The sequence below is a fragment of the Gadus chalcogrammus genome, chromosome 4, assembly GCF_026213295.1.
Source record: "Gadus chalcogrammus isolate NIFS_2021 chromosome 4, NIFS_Gcha_1.0, whole genome shotgun sequence".
Taxonomy (NCBI): domain Eukaryota; kingdom Metazoa; phylum Chordata; class Actinopteri; order Gadiformes; family Gadidae; genus Gadus; species Gadus chalcogrammus.
The window spans coordinates 10,131,421-10,154,510 of NC_079415.1; the positions used below are offsets into that span (position 1 = coordinate 10,131,421).

The 23,090-nt window shown below is 44.2% G+C and overlaps 2 protein-coding genes across 2 annotated transcripts; both read right to left on the bottom strand.

The window, feature by feature from the left end:
- Positions 1-4,350: 4,350 nt before the first annotated feature.
- Positions 4,351-13,428, bottom strand: smad4a (SMAD family member 4a). The gene is made up of 11 exons (XM_056588615.1): positions 13,090-13,428; positions 12,255-12,644; positions 11,531-11,705; positions 11,395-11,424; positions 10,926-11,129; positions 10,469-10,576; positions 10,299-10,349; positions 10,020-10,203; positions 9,282-9,450; positions 8,115-8,253; positions 4,351-7,086 (listed from the first exon to the last, which is right to left on the bottom strand). Exons 2-11 carry the CDS (start codon positions 12,492-12,494, stop codon positions 6,875-6,877), a joined length of 1,512 nt encoding a protein of 503 aa, XP_056444590.1. The 5' UTR covers positions 12,495-12,644; positions 13,090-13,428; the 3' UTR covers positions 4,351-6,874.
- Positions 13,429-18,516: 5,088 nt separating this feature from the next.
- Positions 18,517-21,787, bottom strand: LOC130381318 (bone morphogenetic protein 10-like). Its single transcript, XM_056588836.1, has 2 exons — positions 21,189-21,787; positions 18,517-20,776 (listed from the first exon to the last, which is right to left on the bottom strand). The coding sequence occupies exons 1-2, from the start codon at positions 21,553-21,555 to the stop codon at positions 19,656-19,658; spliced, it is 1,488 nt and encodes a 495-aa protein (XP_056444811.1). The 5' UTR covers positions 21,556-21,787; the 3' UTR covers positions 18,517-19,655.
- Positions 21,788-23,090: the final 1,303 nt, after the last annotated feature.

A 23,090-nucleotide genomic window follows, 5' to 3' on the forward strand; every position in this document is an offset into this window, starting at 1 on the left:
TAGATGGCTCTTTTACACTTTTTATTTTTTGTTCTTCTCGTTAAATGCATTCAGCAACAAGTATATATTTTTCCGTTCCTCGTATCATTGCAGTTCCTTTCCCATTGAGATTTCCTGAGTTAAAGATGGACCAAAAAAAAAAACAACAACAAACAAACAAACAAACAAACACAAACAAACAAACCCACTAAACCAAGGGGTAGCTTTGCTTTTCACCCTTTCCCCCGGCCCCTCCGGGCCACCGTACACATATATATACATATATCTATCTCTATATAGCTGTTGTCTGTCCCACGGTGCCATGTCGCAGAGCAGAAGGAATGTCAGGGATTTTATGTACCTCGGCTTTATCATAGTGCCTTAATCCTCCTCCAATGCAGCTGTTCTTCGTGGGCGCGGCTGTCCGGTCCCCTCTCTCCCCTCCCCTCGCCCCCCTCTCCCCCCTCAGGTGGCTGGCCGTCATCGGCCTGGACTCCAGGGTAGGCAGGCAGGGCTCACGTAGGGAAAAGGCCCGTCGATTGTGGTCTATTTTTTTTCGTTTTGGACGTGATGTTTAGTTTCGCTCTCGATCGTGGGCTCTTTTGTCCCTCGCCTTGCCCGGTCCCGCGCCTGGCATGCCCCTTGCAGCGGGCCCCACTAGGGGGGGGTGGACGTGTGATTGTACCCGAATGTTTGTGAGTGTGTGTGTGCGTTTGTTTCCCGTGTGCAGCTATATGTGCCTGAGTTAATTTTTTTATGTTTTGTTTTGATTCTTCTGTGCGCATGTGTGTCTGTGTGTATGTTGATCCATCAGTCACCCTACCTCAAACCAGTGGTGCCAGCCCTTTGCCCTCCCCCCCCCCCCCCCCCCCCCCCAACGCCTGACACACACACACACACACACACACACACACACACACACACACACACACACACACACACACACACACACACACACACACACACACACACACACACACACACACACACACACACACACACCTCGCCATACAGAAACTATACTGTACACCGCTTTTCTATCACTTTTTCACACCTTTGCCACACTTCCCTTTCCTCCTTCTTCTTCTCTCTCTCCCCTGTGTCGTCCCCCTCACCCCTGCTTCAAAATCATGTTTGTACAGAGGACCAAAAGTAGATATTTTGATATTTTAAAGATATAGTCTATATATGATACACTACTTTTGTTTGTAATCTTCGTGGGCGGGAGGGCGTGCTGAGCTTCTCCGATGTGATTTATCTGTGAGTTCTTCTGTGGGTAGCTCCTCTTTTCTGATTGGTTCATAGACTGTGAAATGAGATGGATCCGGGGACCAACTTTTGTTCTCGAAAGAGTGAAAACATGTACTTGAACTATCGTGCGTAGTCTTGTGGAGCGATCGATGGTTTGGAAAAATATGACGACGACAAAAAAAATAAAGCGCTCCAACTGGATATAATTTTATATTTTATTTTTATTTTTGGGGTTGTTTATCCTTCAAAGGTTCGATTTCCCGTAATGTAAATGCTGGGAGTACCGTGAACTACTGGTGATCCATAGGAACGTGTTTGACCTCGGTGGATTCCGTCGCATGCTTTAGTCACTGCTTCTGCATTTCCCTGTCACTGACTCGAACCTTCGGGACGGGACTCCCCACTATGGCCTACTGAGCTGCTGCGATGGTCCTCAAAGTGCATACTACTACTGTACCAGTTTTTTCTATTTTTAGTTTTATCCGAATTACCGGTTGCGGAAAGCGAAGATGTTGCATTGTACGAGATCGACTTCACTGGTGACGTTTTTGTTTACTTTTTTTTTTTTATCGTTAATTTATTGATATTTAATGTGCTTTTTATTTTCAATCTCCTAGATGTTCTTATGCACCTGTAACATTAAATTGTCTTAAAGAGATATGAAAGGTTTTGAGTTGAAATGGTCACCGTACTGCTTGGGTTGGGATGAAACCAGCAAACTCTGGCTCAGTTCACGGCCTGCGTTACCATGCATTCTGAACGGCCACGCCAACACATGATGTACACAACATCGTTTTCAGCCAACAAACCCATTCCAACAAACTCATTCCAACTCGACCACACTTAACGAGTCCCAACACGAGCCACCCTCCTAATCATTGTTACTGTAGTGAACAGTTGGCTGTAGAAGCATTCACAGTCACTACAAATGGGCCTAAAACCACCATTTATATTTATATTTCTTCATTGTTGTTTTGACATTTTGTTGTAACAGTCTTTAAGGTGCCGGTAAGTGAGGCTATAGGTTAGACCTCTTGCTCCGGCTGGGGTTCAAACTACACTATCCTACCCCGTTAGTTTATTACTCATCACACATCACCTATCACCTTGACAACAGAACGGACGCTCAATTGAATTGACATTTGTCAACCAAGTGATGCGTTTATTATTAGGTTTTTTTATAATGAGTTATGGACAGGGGGCACAGATTGCATGGTTACTGCAAGCCATAGATCGGGGGCAACTATACGGAGAGACTTGTAAGGTATTTGGAGGATTTCCTTTTTTTTTTTTTAAGAAAAATAAATGATGACCTAATCAATAATTGTCTGACACACACACACCCAACACCGTGTGTGTGTCAGATAATTCAATGGCTTAATGTAGAAATTGCTTCAATGTGGCCCAGCACTGAACTAATGCTAATGCTGCCAGCATATACACTGTAGTGGTCATTTACAATGATCCTGAATGTTGGGTTTTTGTTTTTGTATGTTATGAACCCATTCAGACTTACGTTCCTCGTGTTTTTTTTTAACACTCCTGTAATCCAATCTGGCAGCCCCCTGAAAAATTGTCCTATCTAATGTATTTATGAGCATTGCACTGACCACCCTATACCGCACGGCATTCCTTACTCCGCTCTGTCACGGTTTGCCGGAGGGAAACCGCGTCATAAGAACCGTTAACGATCCTTAACGGTGACATATTATACCAGCCAGTGTGATCAGCCATTACAATCCGTTGAGAAAGTCTGCCTCTTCTGACATCACAAGTGGGCGTGTCCACCTAGATGTGTGCTGGATAGATCAGTCTACCAGTCTACCCAGTGCACTGTCGCAAACGTTGCTCATCTATCCGTCATACATCTAGGTGGACACCCCCACTTGTGATGTCAGAAAGGGCAGATTTTCAAAACGGCTTGTAACGGCTAATCCCACTCACACCTGGTGGTGTAATATGTCACCTTTAAGACCGTCTTTGTACAAGTCCTGCCGGGCCGACCAAGGCCCCTGCTCTTAGGTAGCGAGAGACCGGACACGTTTACGTTCACTGGAGTCCCTGATCACTGCTCACACTTTGAGGAGGGGAAGGTTTACGTTGCTTTGAAACAGAAGCGTCTTCTTTTTTTTTTTTTTTTTTTTTTTTTTTAACTAAAAACCTGAAGATGTGGTACTTTACCGCCCTCCAACCCCCCCGACTCCCTCCGCACACTGTCACTCCGCAGTCAGTTGGCAAGCCTCCCCACACCCAAAGACCTTAGTGATTTTCAGTGATGTGGGCTGCTAAATATCTTGATATATGTTCCTAAATATTTAACTATCCAGATGAGGCATAGAGGTTCAATGCAACATGGGGCCATTCTTAACGGGGTTTTTACTCTTTACCACATTTTGGCTTTTTTTGCTCATCGTAGCATTTCTTTCTTTTGTTTGATTTTTTTTACTGAAATCTCAAACTCGCTCATCATATGAAAAGCTGTAGGTGTTTATTTATGTGGATTTTTGTGCCTCGACTGAAAAACGACTTTTACGAATATGTAAAAAATACAAAAGATACATTTTGTGCTTTAGCATTCTTAAGTGCTGTGTGGACACGCCTGCAGAGGGCCGCCGGGCTCCTATTTTTCTCTAAAATACGTGCCAGACGGTGAATCTGATTTATCTTTTACTTTATCAATGCCTGCCTGGTTAACACTGGACTTATGCCACTGCTGCCAACACAAGTTTTATTTGTTCACATATTGTATGATATTGTTTATTATAAAAAAAAAAAAAACACACTTAAAAAACTTTTACAAATGAAACCCATTTCAAGCTCGATTACTTTTCAAAACATAAGCTACTCCAACATAACTCCATGAATACAGATAGAAGCTAGGGAAATGACTCACCATCTGCACAAAACAGGCAGCTTCAGTGACCCCCCCCCCCCTCCTATAGCAGACTCCAGTGCCTTTGATTTTTCACCCTATAGCCAGTGCACACCATTGATCGCTGTTGGCCTAACACACACACACACACACACACACACACACACACACACACACACACACACACACACACACACACACACACACACACACACACACACACACACACACACACACACACACACACACACACTAGTTTACACTTGGTGGATAACCCTGCAGATGGATTGAGCATTTTACTGTATTACATATACTACTCTTGTGAAAAGAAGGGTAGCAGTGACGCTATCCAAAATGAGATACATTTCTTCATGATTGTGATTTTTTTTTTTTTACTTTCTTTCCGGTTTTATTTTTAAATATTTGCTCCTCCGAATGCTGTGTTACGTTCAGATGTTCTCGGTTGGCTGTTTTCAAGTGCCATTGGTGTATTGAGTTGTGGCCATCTGTAGCACGCTCTAATGCAAGCACAAGTATTTGGCAGTGGCATTTGGGAACGTTTTGTTGTTGTTAAATTTACCCTCGTTTTGAAAAGGAAAAAAAATGTAAATAACTAATTGGAAATTTGTATTTATTTATGTTTTAACTATTTGATTTGTCAATTCGTTATTTTGATTTGATCAAATCGTTGGCGACCGTGCTTTTGTGATTTCTCTCATGTTTCTCTTTTTGGATAATTGTATAATATCTAATATATACACACGGACTCCTTGTGGCTCTATTTGTGTGCGGTTTAAATTCCTTTCTTGTAGACTGTATCTTTTCAAATTTGGCAAGAGCAAACCAATGCGTTTTAAAAGGGTGATTTGTATTGTGTATTTTGCATTAAAAAAAGTTACAACTGGGGGACTTTTATATTTATAAAGACATATTATTATTTAGTGTGTCGTATTGATGAATATAGGTACTATTAAGACACATGTAGTTTGGTTTTCTGAATATTTCAGATCTCGGCTCAGGCTAGCTTATTAGTGTTGTTTTCTTAAAAATTGTGGCTTGTCTTTATCAGTAATAAACTTTTTTCTTGTTGAAAGCCTGTGATTTTTGAGTTTAATCATATTCCAAGGGGTTAATCCACAATCCAAAACCGTCAGGCCTTCAACCATGGTGTCTATTGACTTTTATTCCATCATATTCAAAAATGTTAGACATCTTTTAGACCACGTATTTAAGCAGAATGCAATGACCTACCGAAAACACCATGGATTTCGATAATCAGCACTAGCACAAAATGCACATTATTTAAGGTAAGAAAGCGTATAAAATACGGCAAAATTAATGAAAAATGACAAACTGACGCTTTTTTCTATTTAAATGCTTTTGCGTAATGGTGCTGAGAACTGACATCACAAGGACAACATGAAGATAGATTTACCTTCGCTGAACCACAGACACACCCCTCAAAGTACTCCAGCTATTGCAAAATAAAACCTGAAAAGGGTCTACATGCATAGCTCCCTTATTCTTCCTCGTGTGTGTCTGTGTGACAGAGACACTTTCGATGTGGGGTGCATTTGGCATCATTATGGCTTGAACTTCCTCTCACAGTTAACCTTGTGTCCCAACACTGAGGAATATTTGGTTTGCCATCGAAATAGTGCTTCAATTGATTGAATGTGTAGCACGTCAAACTGACTTACAGGGAGGTTAGTGCTTTTTTTTTTAATTGATTTATCAAAAACATTTATCTATACATGGGAGGATATGCCAATATAAAACAACCACATTTGACTGAGATTATACATTTTACTGAGACAAATGGTAAACATTAGTTGAAGTGATAATGTGTGTTCATGATATGGGTAGCTAATACATAAATGACTAGTGTGGGTTGATATAACATAGGTAGAATGGTTGGCTATTTTTCCATAAGGACAAAATGTCAGTTACTGTTGATTTTAGGTTTGAAACTAAAAGTTTCATAAATGCATTGACAAATGATAATGAACTTCTTGGAAGACGAGCTGAGGTATGTTCATAAAAATGTCTTAATTCAGTAATAAAAAAAGAGGCTAACTATTAATCTGATAACCAAATATTAAAAGCCAAACGACGACTTCCATCTGAGACACATTTCTTGAATAAATCTCTTACCATTTTCATTAACCTTGACGAAGACCGAAATTTGGCCACTTTATAAACACATTTACCTGCTATAATAAGATCATCTCTCACGCTCAACTTAGTACTTTATATCTATTGCAGGACGCATGCTTTATATATAAAACTATTGTCAAAGTAATCAGTTCATGTGTCTTTACACACATCCACACCTAAACCGTCCAACAAACCATCGCATGCAATCTCTCCCAGGACCCCGTCGCTCTTCCACCCACCCAAGGCCAGCATCTTACCAAACGCTTTCATGGTAGCAAAAAGTTACAACAAAGTTTAACAACAAAATAGAAAAACAGCAAAGTACATGACACGACACAATTTTTAAACATTCCTTACAAAAAACAGAAAGGTGGACGTTTTGAGGAGGTTTCTGCAGCGGGGAGCCTCAGAGACTCGAGGGGTTTAACGTTCACATCCCAAACACTCTCAATCCTATTCGAAACAATAAGAGCCCTGGTCCGCCGACCTGTGACGAACACAGACGGACCTTCAAAGTAAAAGTCTGGCGAATCGATGCGGTTCGGTCTCCCATAGTTAGGGGTTCCAGAGCGGGGTTGGGGGTCAGGGCTGTGTGTGTGTGTGGGGGGGGGGTGTTCAGTCAAGCGGCTGGGGGTCAGCGATGGGCATGGTGTGCAGCACCTCGTCCAACAGCTGCAGGGCCCGGTGCAGGTGGATCTCGATCCAGCACGGGGTCTCCTTGATGCTCTGCCGGGGGTAGTCGGGCCCCCAGCCCTTGACGAAGCTCATGCGCAGGATGCACAGGCGCCGCAGGTCGTCCACGCCGATGCCCGCCGCGGCCGACAGACCTGGGAGGGACGGGGACGGGGGGGTTGGGGTTAGAGGAGTCTTCTCTAAAGGGGTCAGCAGCAGCAGTCATTACACATGTTGTTCTGCGCTGAATATGTTTTATGTTAAAAGACACTTAAATTTACTGTTGAAACGTTTTATTGTTGCAAAGGTATTGTGGAGCCTTTATTTTGAAAGCAACCTAATTAGAGGAAGCAGGAAGTAACAGTGTAAACAGTGTAAACAGTGAGAAGACATGATGGCATGATTGTATCATCTCATGGCTGTTAATCCTCGAGTAATCCTTTGTGTGTATCCCTCAGAAAGCAATGACTGTAAGTGTTACACATTCTTTACATGTTGAACAATTTATATTGACGAGTTTACTGATGTGTTTTCTAAGTTTGTAAGAAAGTAGCAGCGTAATGTGTTTGAGCCTGTAAGACAACTGTACCATTTACTTACCTGTTATTTCATAGCAGTCCATCAAATCATTTTTTGTATGTTTCTTTTCTAGTTTCACTCCGATTCAATGATGTCATCCTGACTTACCTGCTGTTTAAGAAGTCAATAAAGGAGCATGCACGCTCACTTCCTGGCTCTTGAAAAGGAGTTTGGCTTGCTGTTTATCTATGTCAACACTTTAGAAGTAAAACACATAGAGAGAACAGTACACATGTCCTCCATTGGGTGGCCTTGTTGGGTCATAATGAATCCCTTGCCTCTACTTTGATCTGTGTTTATAGCGCAAGGGAAAGATTGAGCCTCCAAAGCTAGACAACTCAGCCTTGACTGACGATTTTCTACAACATTTGGAAAAAAACTCCCAACCCCATCAGCCAAGGGTCATTAGTATTAGTATTAGCCGAGTAGTTATGGATGTAATAGCAATAGTTTAGCGTATAGAAAGTCCTCTAATGCAAACAGATCTACACATGGTGTTTGAGTCGGGGTTTGGTTGCCCTTTAAAACCATGTATGCAGGATCCTTTTTCGGTTGGCTATCACTTGTTTTCCATCACAAGGGGATGGGTGGAAGGGGGACTCACTGATGGCCGGAGCGATGCCCCCCACGGAGCCCGGTCCTGGGATGTTCCCGGCCACGGCTGCAGCCTGGGCCGCCGCCGCCGCCTGCGCCGTGGCGGCCTGCTGCTGCATCTGCCGGTTGCACTGACGCAGGTCAAACACCTGGGGGACAGAGAGACAGGTGACCACTCTGCAGGTCAAACACCTGGGGGACAGAGAGAGACAGGTGACCACTCTGCAGGTCAAACACCTGGGGGACAGAGAGACAGGTGACCACTCTGCAGGTCAAACACCTGGGGGACAGAGAGACAGGTGACCACTCTGCAGGTCAAACACCTGGGGGACAGAGAGAGACAGGTGACCACTCTGCAGGTCAAACACCTGGGGGACAGAGAGACAGGTGACCACTCTGCAGGTCAAACACCTGGGGGACAGAGAGAGAGACAGGTGACCACTCTGCAGGTCAAACACCTGGGGGACAGAGAGAGACAGGGTCTAACACCTGGGGGACAGAGAGAGACAGGGTCTAACACCTGGGGGACAGAGAGAGACAGGTTGACCTCTGCAGGTCAAACACCTGGGGGACAGAGAGAGAGAGACAGGTTGACCTCTGCAGGTCAAACACCTGGGGGACAGAGAGAGAGACAGGTTGACCTCTGCAGGTCAAACACCTGGGGGACAGAGAGAGAGACAGGTTGACCTCTGCAGGTCAAACACCTGGGGGACATGCAGACACACGGTGACCGTGTTGCAGGCTTTTCATGGCAGACTGGACCTACCAGGCCTCAACAATAGTTGAACAACCATGGCATTTCACAGAGGGATGTAGCCATTACACACTTGTACGCGATTAAATATCTTGCGGAGAAAATGTCAACCGTTCATCTGCACATTTTCTAACCGTCTTGCACAAGGCATTGGGAACTGTGAAAACTGATGGATAATGTGATATCCGTGTGTGAAAGCGGGCGCCCCTGTAGAAGGTTAGGACAATAATGGACACACTTTATCCCGACCTGAGCCGAATCCTCTGATCTGATCTTATCCTGAGCCTTAATGGGAGCTGGATTAATGACATGCATCTCGAGCTCCCTGCAAGTCTGTCTGGATAAACGTGTCTGTCTGCTAGAAGCCTCATCATGATGGGAGGGAGGGGGGAGGGGGGGGGGGGGGGGGGGGGGGGGGGGTACCTTGATGTAGGCGCTGGGGTAGATCTTGTGCACGGCGTCTCCGGGGGCGCGGCCGGCCTCGCGGTCCAGGTAGTAGCTCTGCACGAACACGGCGTGGTCGCTAAGGCAACGCACCCACACGTCCCCCTCCCCCTTGCACTCCAGCTGGACGCCCTTGCCGATGTGGAGCCTGGGAGGAGGAGGGGGGGGGGTAAAATGATATACAATTAGAGTGGAAGGGCCGTCTGGGGGTACCGCAAGATGATAGACCCCCTTAGGTGTTCGTACATCCAGCTCCATTTCAGGTGGGATTTGGAAACAATAGATGACAATAGATTACTTATTGTTACTTCTGTTACAACTCGGCAATAAGCAGCACTGTGACGAATTTCTGGCATCGCTATTGATGGGGATGTTCACGGAAAGAGACTAGTCTTACATTTACATTTAGCAGACGCTTGATCAAAAGCACTTTGCAACCGTTCATACACAGACGGCGGAGTCAACCCTGCAAGGCGGCAGCCAGCTCGACAGTTAGGGTTAGGGTTAGGTGTCTTGCTCAGGGACACCTCAACAACTGAGTTGAATGTTAGTTTTAGCCGCGGATGCCAGGTGGCACCCAAAATACGAGTCAGTTAAATTCCTTTCATGTTTTTGGGAGAAAAGCATCTCAAAGTCGCGATGGACAAGTGTCTGCTAAACGAATGAAGTGCACTGTAATACTGCTGTGATGACCGGGCGGGGCAGACAGCTGCGCACCTGGCCCTCTCGATGTTGTCCGTGCGGTGGACGTTGCTCAGCTGCCCCAGGCAGAAGCGGTCGCCCCCGGACGGGTCCACGTAGCCGTCCACCGTCACCGTGGGGCAGGTGGAGGGCACCTTGAACGTCTCCCCCACCTGCACGTCCATCTCAAAGTAGGCGATGGAGCACCAGTACTCAGGAGCTTGGGGGAAAAAGAGCCAATAAACACAGTTAGGTGACCTCCCAGATCCAATCGTCTTAATGGGACGTGTTAGGTGACGATGGGGGGCTACCAACCTGGATGGTTTGATATGGGAGGCTGGAATGCTATTTCATTAGCGACCGGCCCTGAGACGAAAGACCACAAGTATTTATGAATGGGCTTCAACTATAAAGGCTCATGTGTTAAATATTTTGCAACAGTGGAAGGGTTGAGTAGCAGCAGGGCTGCCCTGGTGGTGACTCACAGTAGTGCCCTGTGTGGGGCATGGGTGGGTGGTGCTGGAGATGGCCGTTCTGATGCTGGGGCACGGGGGGCGGGAAGCTGTTGTTCCGGCTCCAGTTAGGGGTGGAATCTGAGCATGATGAGATCCATTAATTACCTTCCGCACGGATGACTGGATGTCACATCGCATTTACTTCATAGAGCGCGAGTCTTGCGTCGGTGGATTTATTCTCATCATAAATCCTTCACACATGGGAGGTCAGATAATGGAATATGTCGAAAATCTCCACAGCCCAGAGTAATGTCTCAGATTTGATTCCTTTGTCTAACAAGAAGCAGCATACAGATCACACCAATGTATGCATTTCCGAAAAATAAAGCCGCAACTTTCGCTGTTTTTTCCGAGACAGATAATGATGATGATGGGTCAACGATCGGTTCACAAGCATCTCAATGGATGAGTTAGGGGGGTGTCCTACTTGAGGGGCCGGCGGTGATACTGGAGAACACAGAGGCGGCGGCCGAGGTGCTGCCCTCAGACAGGGGCAACAGAGTGGGGGTGCTGAAGCCCTCGGGGGGTCCGGGCCGTGAAGGGGGGTGCTGTATGGTCTGGAGGTGGCTCTCAGAGCTGGAGTGGGACTGCTGGTTGTCAAAGTCATACTCGTCCTTGACCATGAGGGGGCCTAGGAGCAAAGGAGACAACAACGGAGGAATCGGGTTTAACGATACGGTAAAGAATCAGATTTCGGGTTATTTTACTTTTCACTAAAAATATTACTGGGAGAACTATTAAAACCGTGAAATCATGAAAGAAGACATTTGTGGTGGCCTGTACCTACATCTGGAGGACAGATGTGTAGGGCCATGGCAACTCAGCAGCACTTGATTTATAATGCTGTTATAAATGAATATATTTACACCTTAAATTGACACAGAATCCCCTCCTACCTGCACTAGACAGCGTCAGCCCTGACAGATCTGTGTGAAAAACAAAACACAGACGACGGAGACGTTTATGATCGTTTTCTCCATCAACAACACATGGACGGATCATCCACCCATCACCACCACCACCACCACTCACCGATCCCCGGGGAGACGACCCTCTCGTAGTGGTAGGGGTTGACGCACACGTTGTCGGCCTTCAGGTCGAAGGCGTACTGGCAGTACTTGACGTGCTTCAGCTCGTTCTTGTGGAGGTCGGGCCAGCGCCACAGCCTGGCGTAGACCACGTGGGGGAAGCCTTTACGCCCCGCCACCTGGGGGTGCCGAGCGGAGCGAGACTCACGTTAGGTTGTGGAGATACACGGGGTGTTTTATGGTCACGTTAGGTTGAGGAGATACAGGGGGCATTTACAGTCATGTTAGGTTGAGGAGGAGGGGTCACGCACTCTTTTACAGGTGGACCATTTATGCTTTCATGCTCACTGTTGCCCTGCAGCCCAATCTATACACAGAGAGCGAATAAAGTATTGATTATGGCATACTTTTGTATAATATTTTACAAACGTCTGGGCGATTTGGATGTTGTAGTTAAGGCGGCAGGCGTGTGTTGCTCGGGCGGCCGCCTAAGCTGTTAAGTGCTGTGGGAAACCCTGATGTTTGGTTGTGGAGATTAGTGAAGCAGAGTATTCGATTTAGCGATTCACCTAAACGACGGCATTATACAAACGTAAATTAGACGCTGGTCGCAAGGCATATATTAATACATTGAAGTAAAAAGGGTCAAACAATCAAACTACGACACCGGTGGGCCTACCACGTTTCCAACCGGCCTGGGGTCGCCATGGCGCCCGTCGTCTGCGTACCTGCAGGCGCCCGTCCAGGGTGCGCTGGATGGTGACGCACTTGCTGGGGTGCGCTCCGTTGGTGGTGATGGCGGTGATGAGAGAGTCCAGCTCGTCCTTCTTCTCCTTCAGCTTCTTCACCAGGCTCTCGATCGCCCTCTTGGCGAAGCTCTCGCTCTCGCCGCCCTGCCGGTGGCACATCAGGCTGTGCACGATGCTCAGGCAGGCGTCGCTGCTGGTGGGCGTGTTCGTGATGGACATCCTGGCTCGTGTCCTCCGCGACGCTTCCTGCCCAGCAGGGGTTCAGGATGGGAAAAGGGGCTTTTCCCTTTTTAGAATTGGGCCAGAGGTAAAGAGTGTTTTGGGGGGCGGGGGAGGAAGGCCGAATATGGTGTGTTCGGGTTCAGCAACCTGGGAGGGGGATCAGAGAAAAGCTGATTATTTGGAAACCAATCTACAAGAAACGTTTGGTTCTGTTATACTTAACGTACTTAACGTTTTTTTTCTGTTATACTCAACGACTTAACATGATCAATTCATAAATCTGTGAACAATGTCCCCTTTGGTCCCCCACTTGACTGGACCAAAATATCCAATACAACACTCTGTTCCAAGTTAATAGGATTAATGTGTGAAAGTGCTGTGCTTCAAATAAGACGTTTTCTAAAATGAGAGTCTAGAGAGAAGACAGTAGCTATTCAGTTATCTAGAGATGATTCGATACAACGTGGGGTATAAGATTGCAATTGCATTTGACAGGGCTAGGGCCAGTGTTGGCTTGATTTAGACATCTGGTAAAGCTTAAAACAGAACAATATAATGCCAAAGTTCAAAATCGTCCTAAAAGTATACTTACAGTCCTTGCTCCAACCCGTTATATGAAACCCAGAGGACAACGACGTTGGCAGCCTTCGCTATATAGAGCTATAACGTAAGCTAGTTAGCAGGCAGGCAGGCTAGCAAGAAGATAAACAAAACTTGCTATATAATATTTTAAGGACGCGCGGGACGGTCGATTTCCAGATGTATCTATATCATGTCTAATAACGCGCTAGTAAGGTAGTATTAAGTTGCCACTACTTCTTACTACCCCAATTGGCTCGCTAAGAGAGATTGCTTCGGACAAAGATGATTTCTTAAATGCGGCTAACGGTTAGCCTGCACGAAATAAACAAAAGTCCTCTCCTCCTCCACCCATCCCGATGCAGTGCTTTGCGCATGCGTGAATACCAGCGTTGGGTATCATAAAGTCCTGGCAATTTTTTTTTATATTTATATAAGTAAGTTATTTAAATAGAATACGAAATATCTGTCAAGTAATAATATATAATACATAAATGAATACATCAAATGTATTGATAATGTTATATCAACTGTACGAATAGTAGACGTATATATATAAATTAAACTACATACTCCTAAATACTATTATCAAAAATATAATTATCTATATATATATATATATATATATATATATATATTTACAATTACCAATTTGGAGGAATGCCTTTTATCATCTCGGTAACTCAAAGAGTCGACGAACGTATGACAGGTTTAATCAGTTTGATTTGATACGTCAATCCCAGACAATAAGGGTGTCACGTTTCATTTATAAACGTCATGTTCTTTCAACAATGTTAACATGAACATAAACAAGCACTAGACAAGCGCTTTATGTCTCTAAGCCCTGGAAAAATGTGTCACATCTGATGAATTACCTGCTCTGTGAGATGTAATCGTGCTGAGCAGTGTGTGGCCCATCCGTTGCATGGTTTAAAAGCCTGACCTTGAGTTTTGCCTTTGTTGTGAATTCAAGCCGTCTGTTGTTTGGAAACTAGAGAGCGTAGTAACGTAGCAGTGACCTTCACAGCGGGGTCAACACACCAACCGATACCTCCCATCTAGGGATTAGGCTGGTGTTTTGATCTATAGGCTTACTGCAACTATTACGTTTTTTGTTTAATACCATTCATCCTGATCTTGTCTGGTAGTTAACCTTGTGTGGTCAGTACACCTATGCATATGTGTAACTTCACTGACAGTGATTAGGCAAAATTACATGAAATGATGGGTTAAAGGGACACTTGGCTTGACCAGACCAGTAGTAGAGACTGGTACAGTATACGCACCCCTTCATCATGATCGTTTTTTAATTAATTGAAACGTATTATTATCAGAGATCATTTCAAATAATTGTTGGCTGCAGACGAAAGATGCTACATAGTGCCGCTTTAAATGTCCTTCCTTTGACGACACTTCCTCTTCTCTGCTCTGCCTGCGTCCCTTGAATCGATAGAATAAAGTAAGGTTTGCCCTGATGTTGCCAATGATAACCCATTATGAGCCAATAAAACATAATACCCTGGACCATGACTCTGTGGGTCCAGCACAACCAGTGTTGTTAACATCACAGTTTCTCTGCTATAAAATCTGCCCTTGATCCTCCATGTCCTTATTCCACATGGTGACAGAACACAGCCCTAACATGAATGAGATGGGATTCCAGCATTTCAACCTTCAGATTCTCTGCGAGCTCTAGGTGGGCCGTCTGATTAATATTTACATTTTTGCCAGTTTTCGATTGTTTCTGTGAGAAAGCCGGGCCAGGGATGGTCCCAGGCCCGTCTGAGAATATTCCAGAAGATTAATGAATGGCTGGGGCCAGAGAGGAGTACCATAACAATTTTTTTTTCCGAAAATAACTTATTTTATTTTGCGTGGGTTATTTTGCGTGTTATTTATTATGTGTGTATGTGTGCGTGTGTGTGTTTGTGTTTGTGCGTGTGTTCATGCATATATATATATATACATGGGTGTGAGAATGTATCTATGTATGAGGTTTACATGTATGTGTGTATGCATGTATGTGTCATGTGGCATCAGGTATGTGGCCAAAAGGTGGTCATGGCAAAGAGCTGATAAATGATAAATGTGTAAGCTCCACAGAAGAGTTGATTCAAGCACAAATGTAATCGTACTCATGGGGGTCAAGGGATCATAACCATGAGCCAGAGAACCATTAATACTCTAAAGATCCAGACCATTAGAACAGAATGAGGGCCTCATAATCGCTCACACTTTAATTGTTTACACATCACGGTCGACAAAGTGTATTAATCACCTTTGACCTTCCATTTACCTATGCTGAAAGTAGGAGCGATTTTGTTTTGTTTGCATGCATACACAAACTAAGTAAAACACCTGTTTGCCAATAGAGTGAAACGTAAACGTACCATGTAATGTTAATCGATTTGTCACAACCGAGTGAACCCTTTATCTGTAAAGCAAGCAGAGCTCTTCTTTTCTCTTGTATTTTATTTGCTGGCCTTATCTGGTCTTTCCCTCGACTATGCTTGCACACAAAGCACTCAGGAACCACCGGAACAGTGGTTTATAGGGGCCTAGGAACTCCAGGGCCATTGGCAACAGACAACACAGGGAGCAATTCACCAAAAAAAATCCTCTTTTCTCCCTCAAATATTGACCAAAAATCTCTGGTGGAGGTTGCATAAGCTTGCTGTTGTCTGGAAAACATCCAGATGGGTCCATCCAGGGTGCCGGCTCCCCCTGCAGAATCCAGCAACACATACAGAGTGCGAGCAGACTAACAATTCTCTCTTCTTATATAGAACCCGTGTGACATAGATGAGGGCAAAACTACAACTTCCCATAGGGCCTTGTCTACTTTTGAAGATGGCGCTAGTCTGCCACCTAAAGGCTGGAAGAGGTACATTCACACACGCACACACACACACACACACACACACACACACACACACACACACACACACACACACACACACACAAGCACACACATTCTCCTTCTCTCACACACACACACACACAAACACACTAAAGAACATGCACACAATTGCACACGCACACACACACACACACAAACACAGACACACAGACACACACACACACACACACACACAGACACACACAAACACACACACACACACACACACACACACACACACACACACACACACACACACACACACACTGACCTAATCTAATTAAAATTGAATAAATTATATGTCCTCCACACTGTTCTAAAAGTGTCATCTAAAAATATTTTAGATGCTGGATGGATGAAGAAATTAGTATATATAGACCTGTACTTCATATACAACATCACTCACTATAACCATCATGCTCGACGACTTGTAGGGTCATAACGGGCGTGGGTCATAACCTCTGATATAAATCGTAAAAGTCCAACATCGATTATTATTTCCATCCTGAATAGTCGTGAACGTCCCGCGGCCCCCAGGAGGCAGTGTCTGCCTCTAGTTCAGCCCCAGGTCGGTCCAAGATACCTCAGTCAGTTCTGCATCACTTAACAAACCTGATGGCCAGAATTTATTAGAACGCAAGTTCCGTGTATATAAACAAATGATTAATCAACCAGCTATTTCATCGGAAAACTATCACACGGAAAACACGGATATTACCTATGTGGTTTAATACAGACACAACATAGGACCGTGTTTTTTCTAGTTGCGAGTTGATTTGACACACTGTTGGGGGAGATGGGGGACATGATCATGGCTCGACTTAAATGTTCAGACGTTTACTTGGACAATTGTATTTTGTTGTGATCCTATAAAGGCCACCTGCTATAGTTAGAAAAGACAATGCAACAATATATTTGCTGTGCTTCGGTTTGGTGTCAAGGTATATAGGCTATAGGACCCGACCCATGTTTATTTTGTCTGGTTTCACGCATCTTTAGATAATGCTGATACTACTTTATTCCTACAGTACTCGTAGGGAAGCCTAGCACATCCTACCAGGAGACGTCGGTCATTGAACTAAGGGAGGAGGCTCATCATTTTCAGTGGCTGGATACGGTAGTCAAAACCTGTCAAAAGTTTTCTTGCTTATTTTGACACCAGATAAAATGCATTTTATCATCGGACACAAAACACAAGCATAACGAGCCTTAACAGCAAGTCACCCATCGATGTGTAATGAGTGGAGCCCCAGTTAAAAAAATTTAGCGTTATAGGCCTATCAGCAAATAATGTGTAGGCTATAGCTTAGCGTGTCCTTGAACATCTGAGCATTACTGAGATTACGCTCATTGAAAAGGTGGACATAGTGGATCAAGGAAAAATGACTGAAAGTAGATCGAAATCCATGAAAGCAAATAAGAAATTATGCACATAAAATGAGACCATGATGCATTTTCATAAATTATTTGTAGAGTTTTTATTTATTTAAATGTATTATAAACCAAAGTCTATTTCCCCAGTGAACAAATAATTGGTTGTTTTCTCTTGTGGCAAAATTCAGCCTCAACTATTTCAGGCATCTTCTTCGTGACAAAGTCCTGTTGTGAAAGATGTTTCAGACCTTTGATATAAAGACATTTCCTAGTGGTTCAAATATAATTGATATAAATCGTCTCACCATTTCTCGCTCTCCTTTACATTGAGATATAAATCGAAAACATTTAACATGCTTAATGAAATTATTGATTTCAAAATGTCTTGTCTGGAATCAATCTTCTTATCTAAAATGCTTCTAGAATGAATAGAGAAACCCATTGCCTTTAAAACACATAACAGCAGATGATTTTAGCATAATACGGGATGCAGTCCCAAAAACTATTAGGATGGACCAATCCAAAGAAAATAAAATGATAAACGTATCACAACTTTTTCCATGGCAGGAATCAGGTGAGAGATAAAGCAGATAAACAACAGCAGATATATAACATCTAAAATATAAAACACACTGTCATTGTATTTTGATTATGAAAACATTGTAGTGCTAGTTTATTTTAGAAAAAATAGATGTATTATGCTATGACATAACTCATAAGCCATAAACACTATTCTTTAAAAATTCAGAATTCAGTATGTATAATAATAAGTACACACATTCATTGAACATTCATTCGAAACTATTTCAATTATTGAAATCACTGACAAATGTGATTGTTTTGGCACATTCTTCCTGTACCACAACATTAAAAGTAAAGGTAAAACTAAGAATAACAATTATTTTATTTAACATATATTTGTTTTATATATATATATATATATATATATATATATATATATATATATATATATATATATATATATATATATATATATATATATACATATAAATATATATATATATATATATACATATAATATATATATATATATATATATATATATATATATATATATATATATATATATATTATTTGAGAAACAATATTTGAATGAAAATGTGAAAACGTCATATCTTTCTTATTTTTTATAAACCCTTTTTATCCATCTCATATATTGCCAGCGTACCATCTTTTAAAATTCTCATAAGATAAACTGAGATATTCTATCCCCATTGGTTATCAATAAATATAATATCCCACATGCAAATGCATATCAAACTAAAAGCCCAACTGTGGGATGACGGCTTCGTTATGTACACTTGGCACGAACAAATCTTGATACATGAAGAATCCCATGCAGTTCAAATGTTCCACAATGCTAATCCCCTGTCCTTATCCACTTCCAACTGTTAACAGCACAAGCCCAACCAGCGATAATATGACTGGTTTTTTGTTTTCCAGTTATCCGGTTGCCATGGTGTTGATATGGGGGGGGCCTCAAAGCCCGTGCCCGTGTCAGTAAAAAAGGAAGTTGGCGGAGTCACGCCATACAAACGCGCTCGTTGGCTAGCTCTACCCAGTATAAGACCTGCCGCTGGTGTTTGAGGCCCCATGTGACACCACCCTCTCCAGCCCCGCTGTCCACTTTGGGGGGGTTGGGGGGGCGGCTCATCCTGAGTGATGGTCTACAGGACTGCAGGTTCTGACACCTCCTTATCGCCTAACATGGAGGGCGGGGAAGAGGGGAATGGGGGGGGTGAGGAGTGAGGAGTGAGGCGCAGAGAGTGGATCGCGTGGCATGTGGCCCTAGGAGGTGAAGGGGGGGTGGAGGCCGGGGCGGCGGGGTTCGCCACACTCAAGTCATGGCCTGGTAGGGAGTCGCAGGGTTGTTCCGGAAGCGAGTGTACTAATGCGTCTGCAAGGCAGCTCTCTGTGCATAGATGGCAGAGCCCTGAGGGATAAGAGACCCTGGTGGGGGGCGCCCTAAACATCTATTTCAGCACAGACCTTTGTCCTCCATGCTGCGTCTAATGTTTGCTTGCATTGTCTTACGAGCAGCCGAGAAAAAGTAAAGTCATCATTTCGAGATGATCTGACACAGAATAAAAAAATATATACTATTCTATACTACGATACTAATACTATTTATCTATAGCTAGAAGCAGCAAATCTTGGGTATGTTTCTATATATATATATAAATATTTTGATATATATAAAGTAAGCGCTGTTGAAGTTTAAGTGATGCTTTCTATTATTCATTTATTTTTATATTTTTGACGGTGCGAAGTGTTGTCCACCAGAACTATCTGCATCCGCACTCGGCCACCACCATCCCCTCGTACTTGTGGTTGAACGTGACCACGCCGTTGTCGTGGTACAGCAGGGGGATGGAGTCCAGCCGGGTGGGCACACAGCAGGCGGCGGAGGCCTTCTGCGGGCGCCGGAGGCTCAGCAGGGTCTGCACCATGGCGTGCTTGGTGGGGGACACCTCGGAGGTCATGGGCATGCTGCACACGCCGTTGCACTCGTAGGCCTCGTAGCCCAGCGGCTGGATCACCCACTGGTCCCAGCCGATGTCCTTGAAGTCCACGTAAAGTGGGGCGCGCTTGCAGGGTTCGGTTTTGGCGCCGCGGCGGACTCTGGTTGGCGGGGCCTGCTGCTGCTGCTGCTGCTGCTGCTGCTGCTGATGCTGCTGGTGGTGGTGGTGGGAGTGGGATTGTTTATCTGGGTGTTTCTGGGAAGTGTGGCCCACGTTGTCATCGACAGCCTCCCAGACGCTATGCTGGTCCAGGTCGTCAGGAAGGAGATTTTCCTGTTCTGTCTTCCGGCTCGGATCTTTCCTATCCTGTTTGCGATCGCTGGCCGGGTCGTCCGAGAACACAACGATCACCGCGTTGCGGTTGCCTTCTACGTTTCGCTCGATGACGACGTCCTCTTCCTCCTCCTCCTCCTCCTCCTCTTCTTCTTCTTCTGTCCCCTCTGCTGCCATCCTGCCCTCTTCCTCCTCCTCCTTCTCTTCTTCGTACCTCGGGGGCTTCTCGACGTGAACCTCCAGTCTGTGTGTCCCTGCACACCCAGACGACAGCCACATGTTCACGGCATGAGTCAGGTCAAATGACATCCAGTTATGACCTTTGGCATGGATCCGCTTGGTGGCCAGTCGCTCCATCTCCGACACCACCCCTTGATCCCCTCTCCTTCTCTGGCCTGTGACCGCCTCTTTTGTTGAAAGGTCCCCCTCGTGAATTTTGTATACGGTCACCTTGCGGTCAATGGCGGAGTGTGTGCTTGATATGGAGTGGCGCACGGCGGTGTAGAGACGGAGCTCAGCTAATCTTACGTGTTCGTGGTGGGGGACAGAGAGGTTGAACAAGAGGGGGTATATCCGTGTTCCTCCAGCTGTCACTCTGTAGGGGGAGGAGTCTGAAATTAAAAAAGGATATAGTGTTTTGGTCTAGGGATGTTTATTTCGGGCTATTTGTGTTGAAACAGTTGAAACAGTTGAATCCAAGGCTTGCTGGCACGTCATTGAATTAGTAGGATGTTTAGGTTGAGACATGTTGAATAAAATCATCTCCTTAGCATAGGAAATTAAAGTTAAATTATTTAAAGAAATACATATTTTACTCAAATTTGGAAAATCAATGCATTATTTTCTGCCCTATACCCAAGAGACAATTTACACAAATTGCATTTTACAATTCAAAATAAATGATCTCTTCCAAGAATACAAAGCAATATGCATATCAATCGTAGAATGTTGCCACAACATTTACATAACAAATCGACCCTCTGTTCCTTGAACAATTAGATTTAGACCAAAAAAGCGTTGTACCTTGATTTTTGAAACTCCGCACAATGCTGGCCGAGGGCACTGCACTGAAGTCTTCGGCGAACTGGTTATAGAGCTCCAACATATAGTCGGCCGTCTCTTCTGGGGCCGTGCGGGGCCTTGTCCTGTGGGGCCCCTGCTCGGTGAGGTTCAGCGTGGACAGAAGCTGTGTGAGGAGGCCCTGGGCCTCTAGGTCATGGGTCCTCCACTGGAGAGGGCTCTCGTGGAGATCTCTCCCCGGGGGTGACCTCCTGGGGTATTTCTCTGCGGAAAGGACCGGGCTGCTTACACCCAGGCCGTTGAACACCTCTAACAGCACTACCCCCAGATGGCAGCCGTACCACAGACAGTAGAACACTGAGATAGTCATGGTGGTTCAGGGCGATCATAGAATGTGATCCAAAGTTTGAGTTCAGACGCCCAGAATGAGAATCTGGCGAGATCCTCCAGAGAGGACACCTGTGAGCTTGTGACCCCTTCCCAGGGTAGAGGCGCTCTTCTTGAGGGACGGGTAGGTCGGCGGTGGAGGGGTCTGGAGGAAAACAGCGTTGACCTTGTTAATCTTGTGATCGGGTGCGGAGGGCAATGGGCAGTGTTTTCCAATGTGGCGTGCTGACAAGATGTCAACCGAGGCCCTGCCTCTCTCTCTCTCTCTCTCTCTCTCTCTCTCTCTCTCTCTCTCTCTCTCTCTCTCTCTCTCTCTCTCTCTCTCTCTCTCTCTCTCTCTCTCTCTCTCTCTCTCTCTCTCTCTCTCTCTCTCTCTCTCTCTCCCTCTCAGGTACTTATGACTCCCCATGACTGCTTATCTTCTATATTTTTTTCTATTCGGCCATACTTGGAAACTCGTTAAGTCATGGTTATCTGTGTAATAATGTAAGGACTTGATCATTAAGTGATAGAAATATCAGCGAAATTGATTGATATAAATAAAAAAGAAATTAAAAGAAACTAAATTGCTTAATTAATATAAATAAGTAGAACGGTAGTAGAGTAATCAACCATTTTAGCGCTATCTTAATTTTTACCAATAGCAAACCATCTTAACAGATTCTTAATGATTGGTAATTCTTTTCTAATTGTATAGGATGAATTTTGACTGAAATGGACCAATCCATTTTGTTTTCTACTTTCTCCTGTTAACGAATGACTTATTACTCAGTGTGTCTTAATGTATCTTATAATTTACTACCACAAGAGGTCAGAGTTCTCCCAGTTTGCATACCTCTGCTGCTATGTTTTTGTTTTCCTTTAAACAAGAAGGTAACCATGTTTTATATGCTATATATAATGGAATTTTTTCAGCACCATTTAAAAAGCACATTACAAAGTGTCTTCAAATAACTTTAATCATCCCTAAAGTTTGTGAATGTGATTCATGCTTTTATTTGTTGACCTTTGACATTTTTTTCTTTATGTCTTGGTATAGATAAATGTACACTTGATATTAAGGGGGGCCTATGTATAATGAAGACAAAGGTAGCCCCGTCCTTTGATTTTTGCAATTCTTGCAATTCTGTCTTAGTGCACTGCAGATACAAATACACACAAAAAATTAATATGTCCACTCGACAAACATTTTCAAACCTGTGCATTTTACATCTCACACGGGATGTTTTGTTCTGCGTCCTCGTTTGTAACGGACACTGATGTTGTTGATGCTGCACATGTTAAATCCATCGCAGCCGTGCTTACATCACTGCTTGCATAATTCGCGTGCATAATTCAGTTGCAACTAATGCACTATGTTAAACAATACAGCTGTTGAAGTTCTGCTAAAGCACGCATAGCGTAGACAAAACAAGCGCTCTTACAAATGAGGACCCTCTCATCCAGGGTCATAACAGAGTAGCCTACAGACGAGCTCTGAACGGCGGGACATGTCAAAGATTCATTAGCGGCAGACCG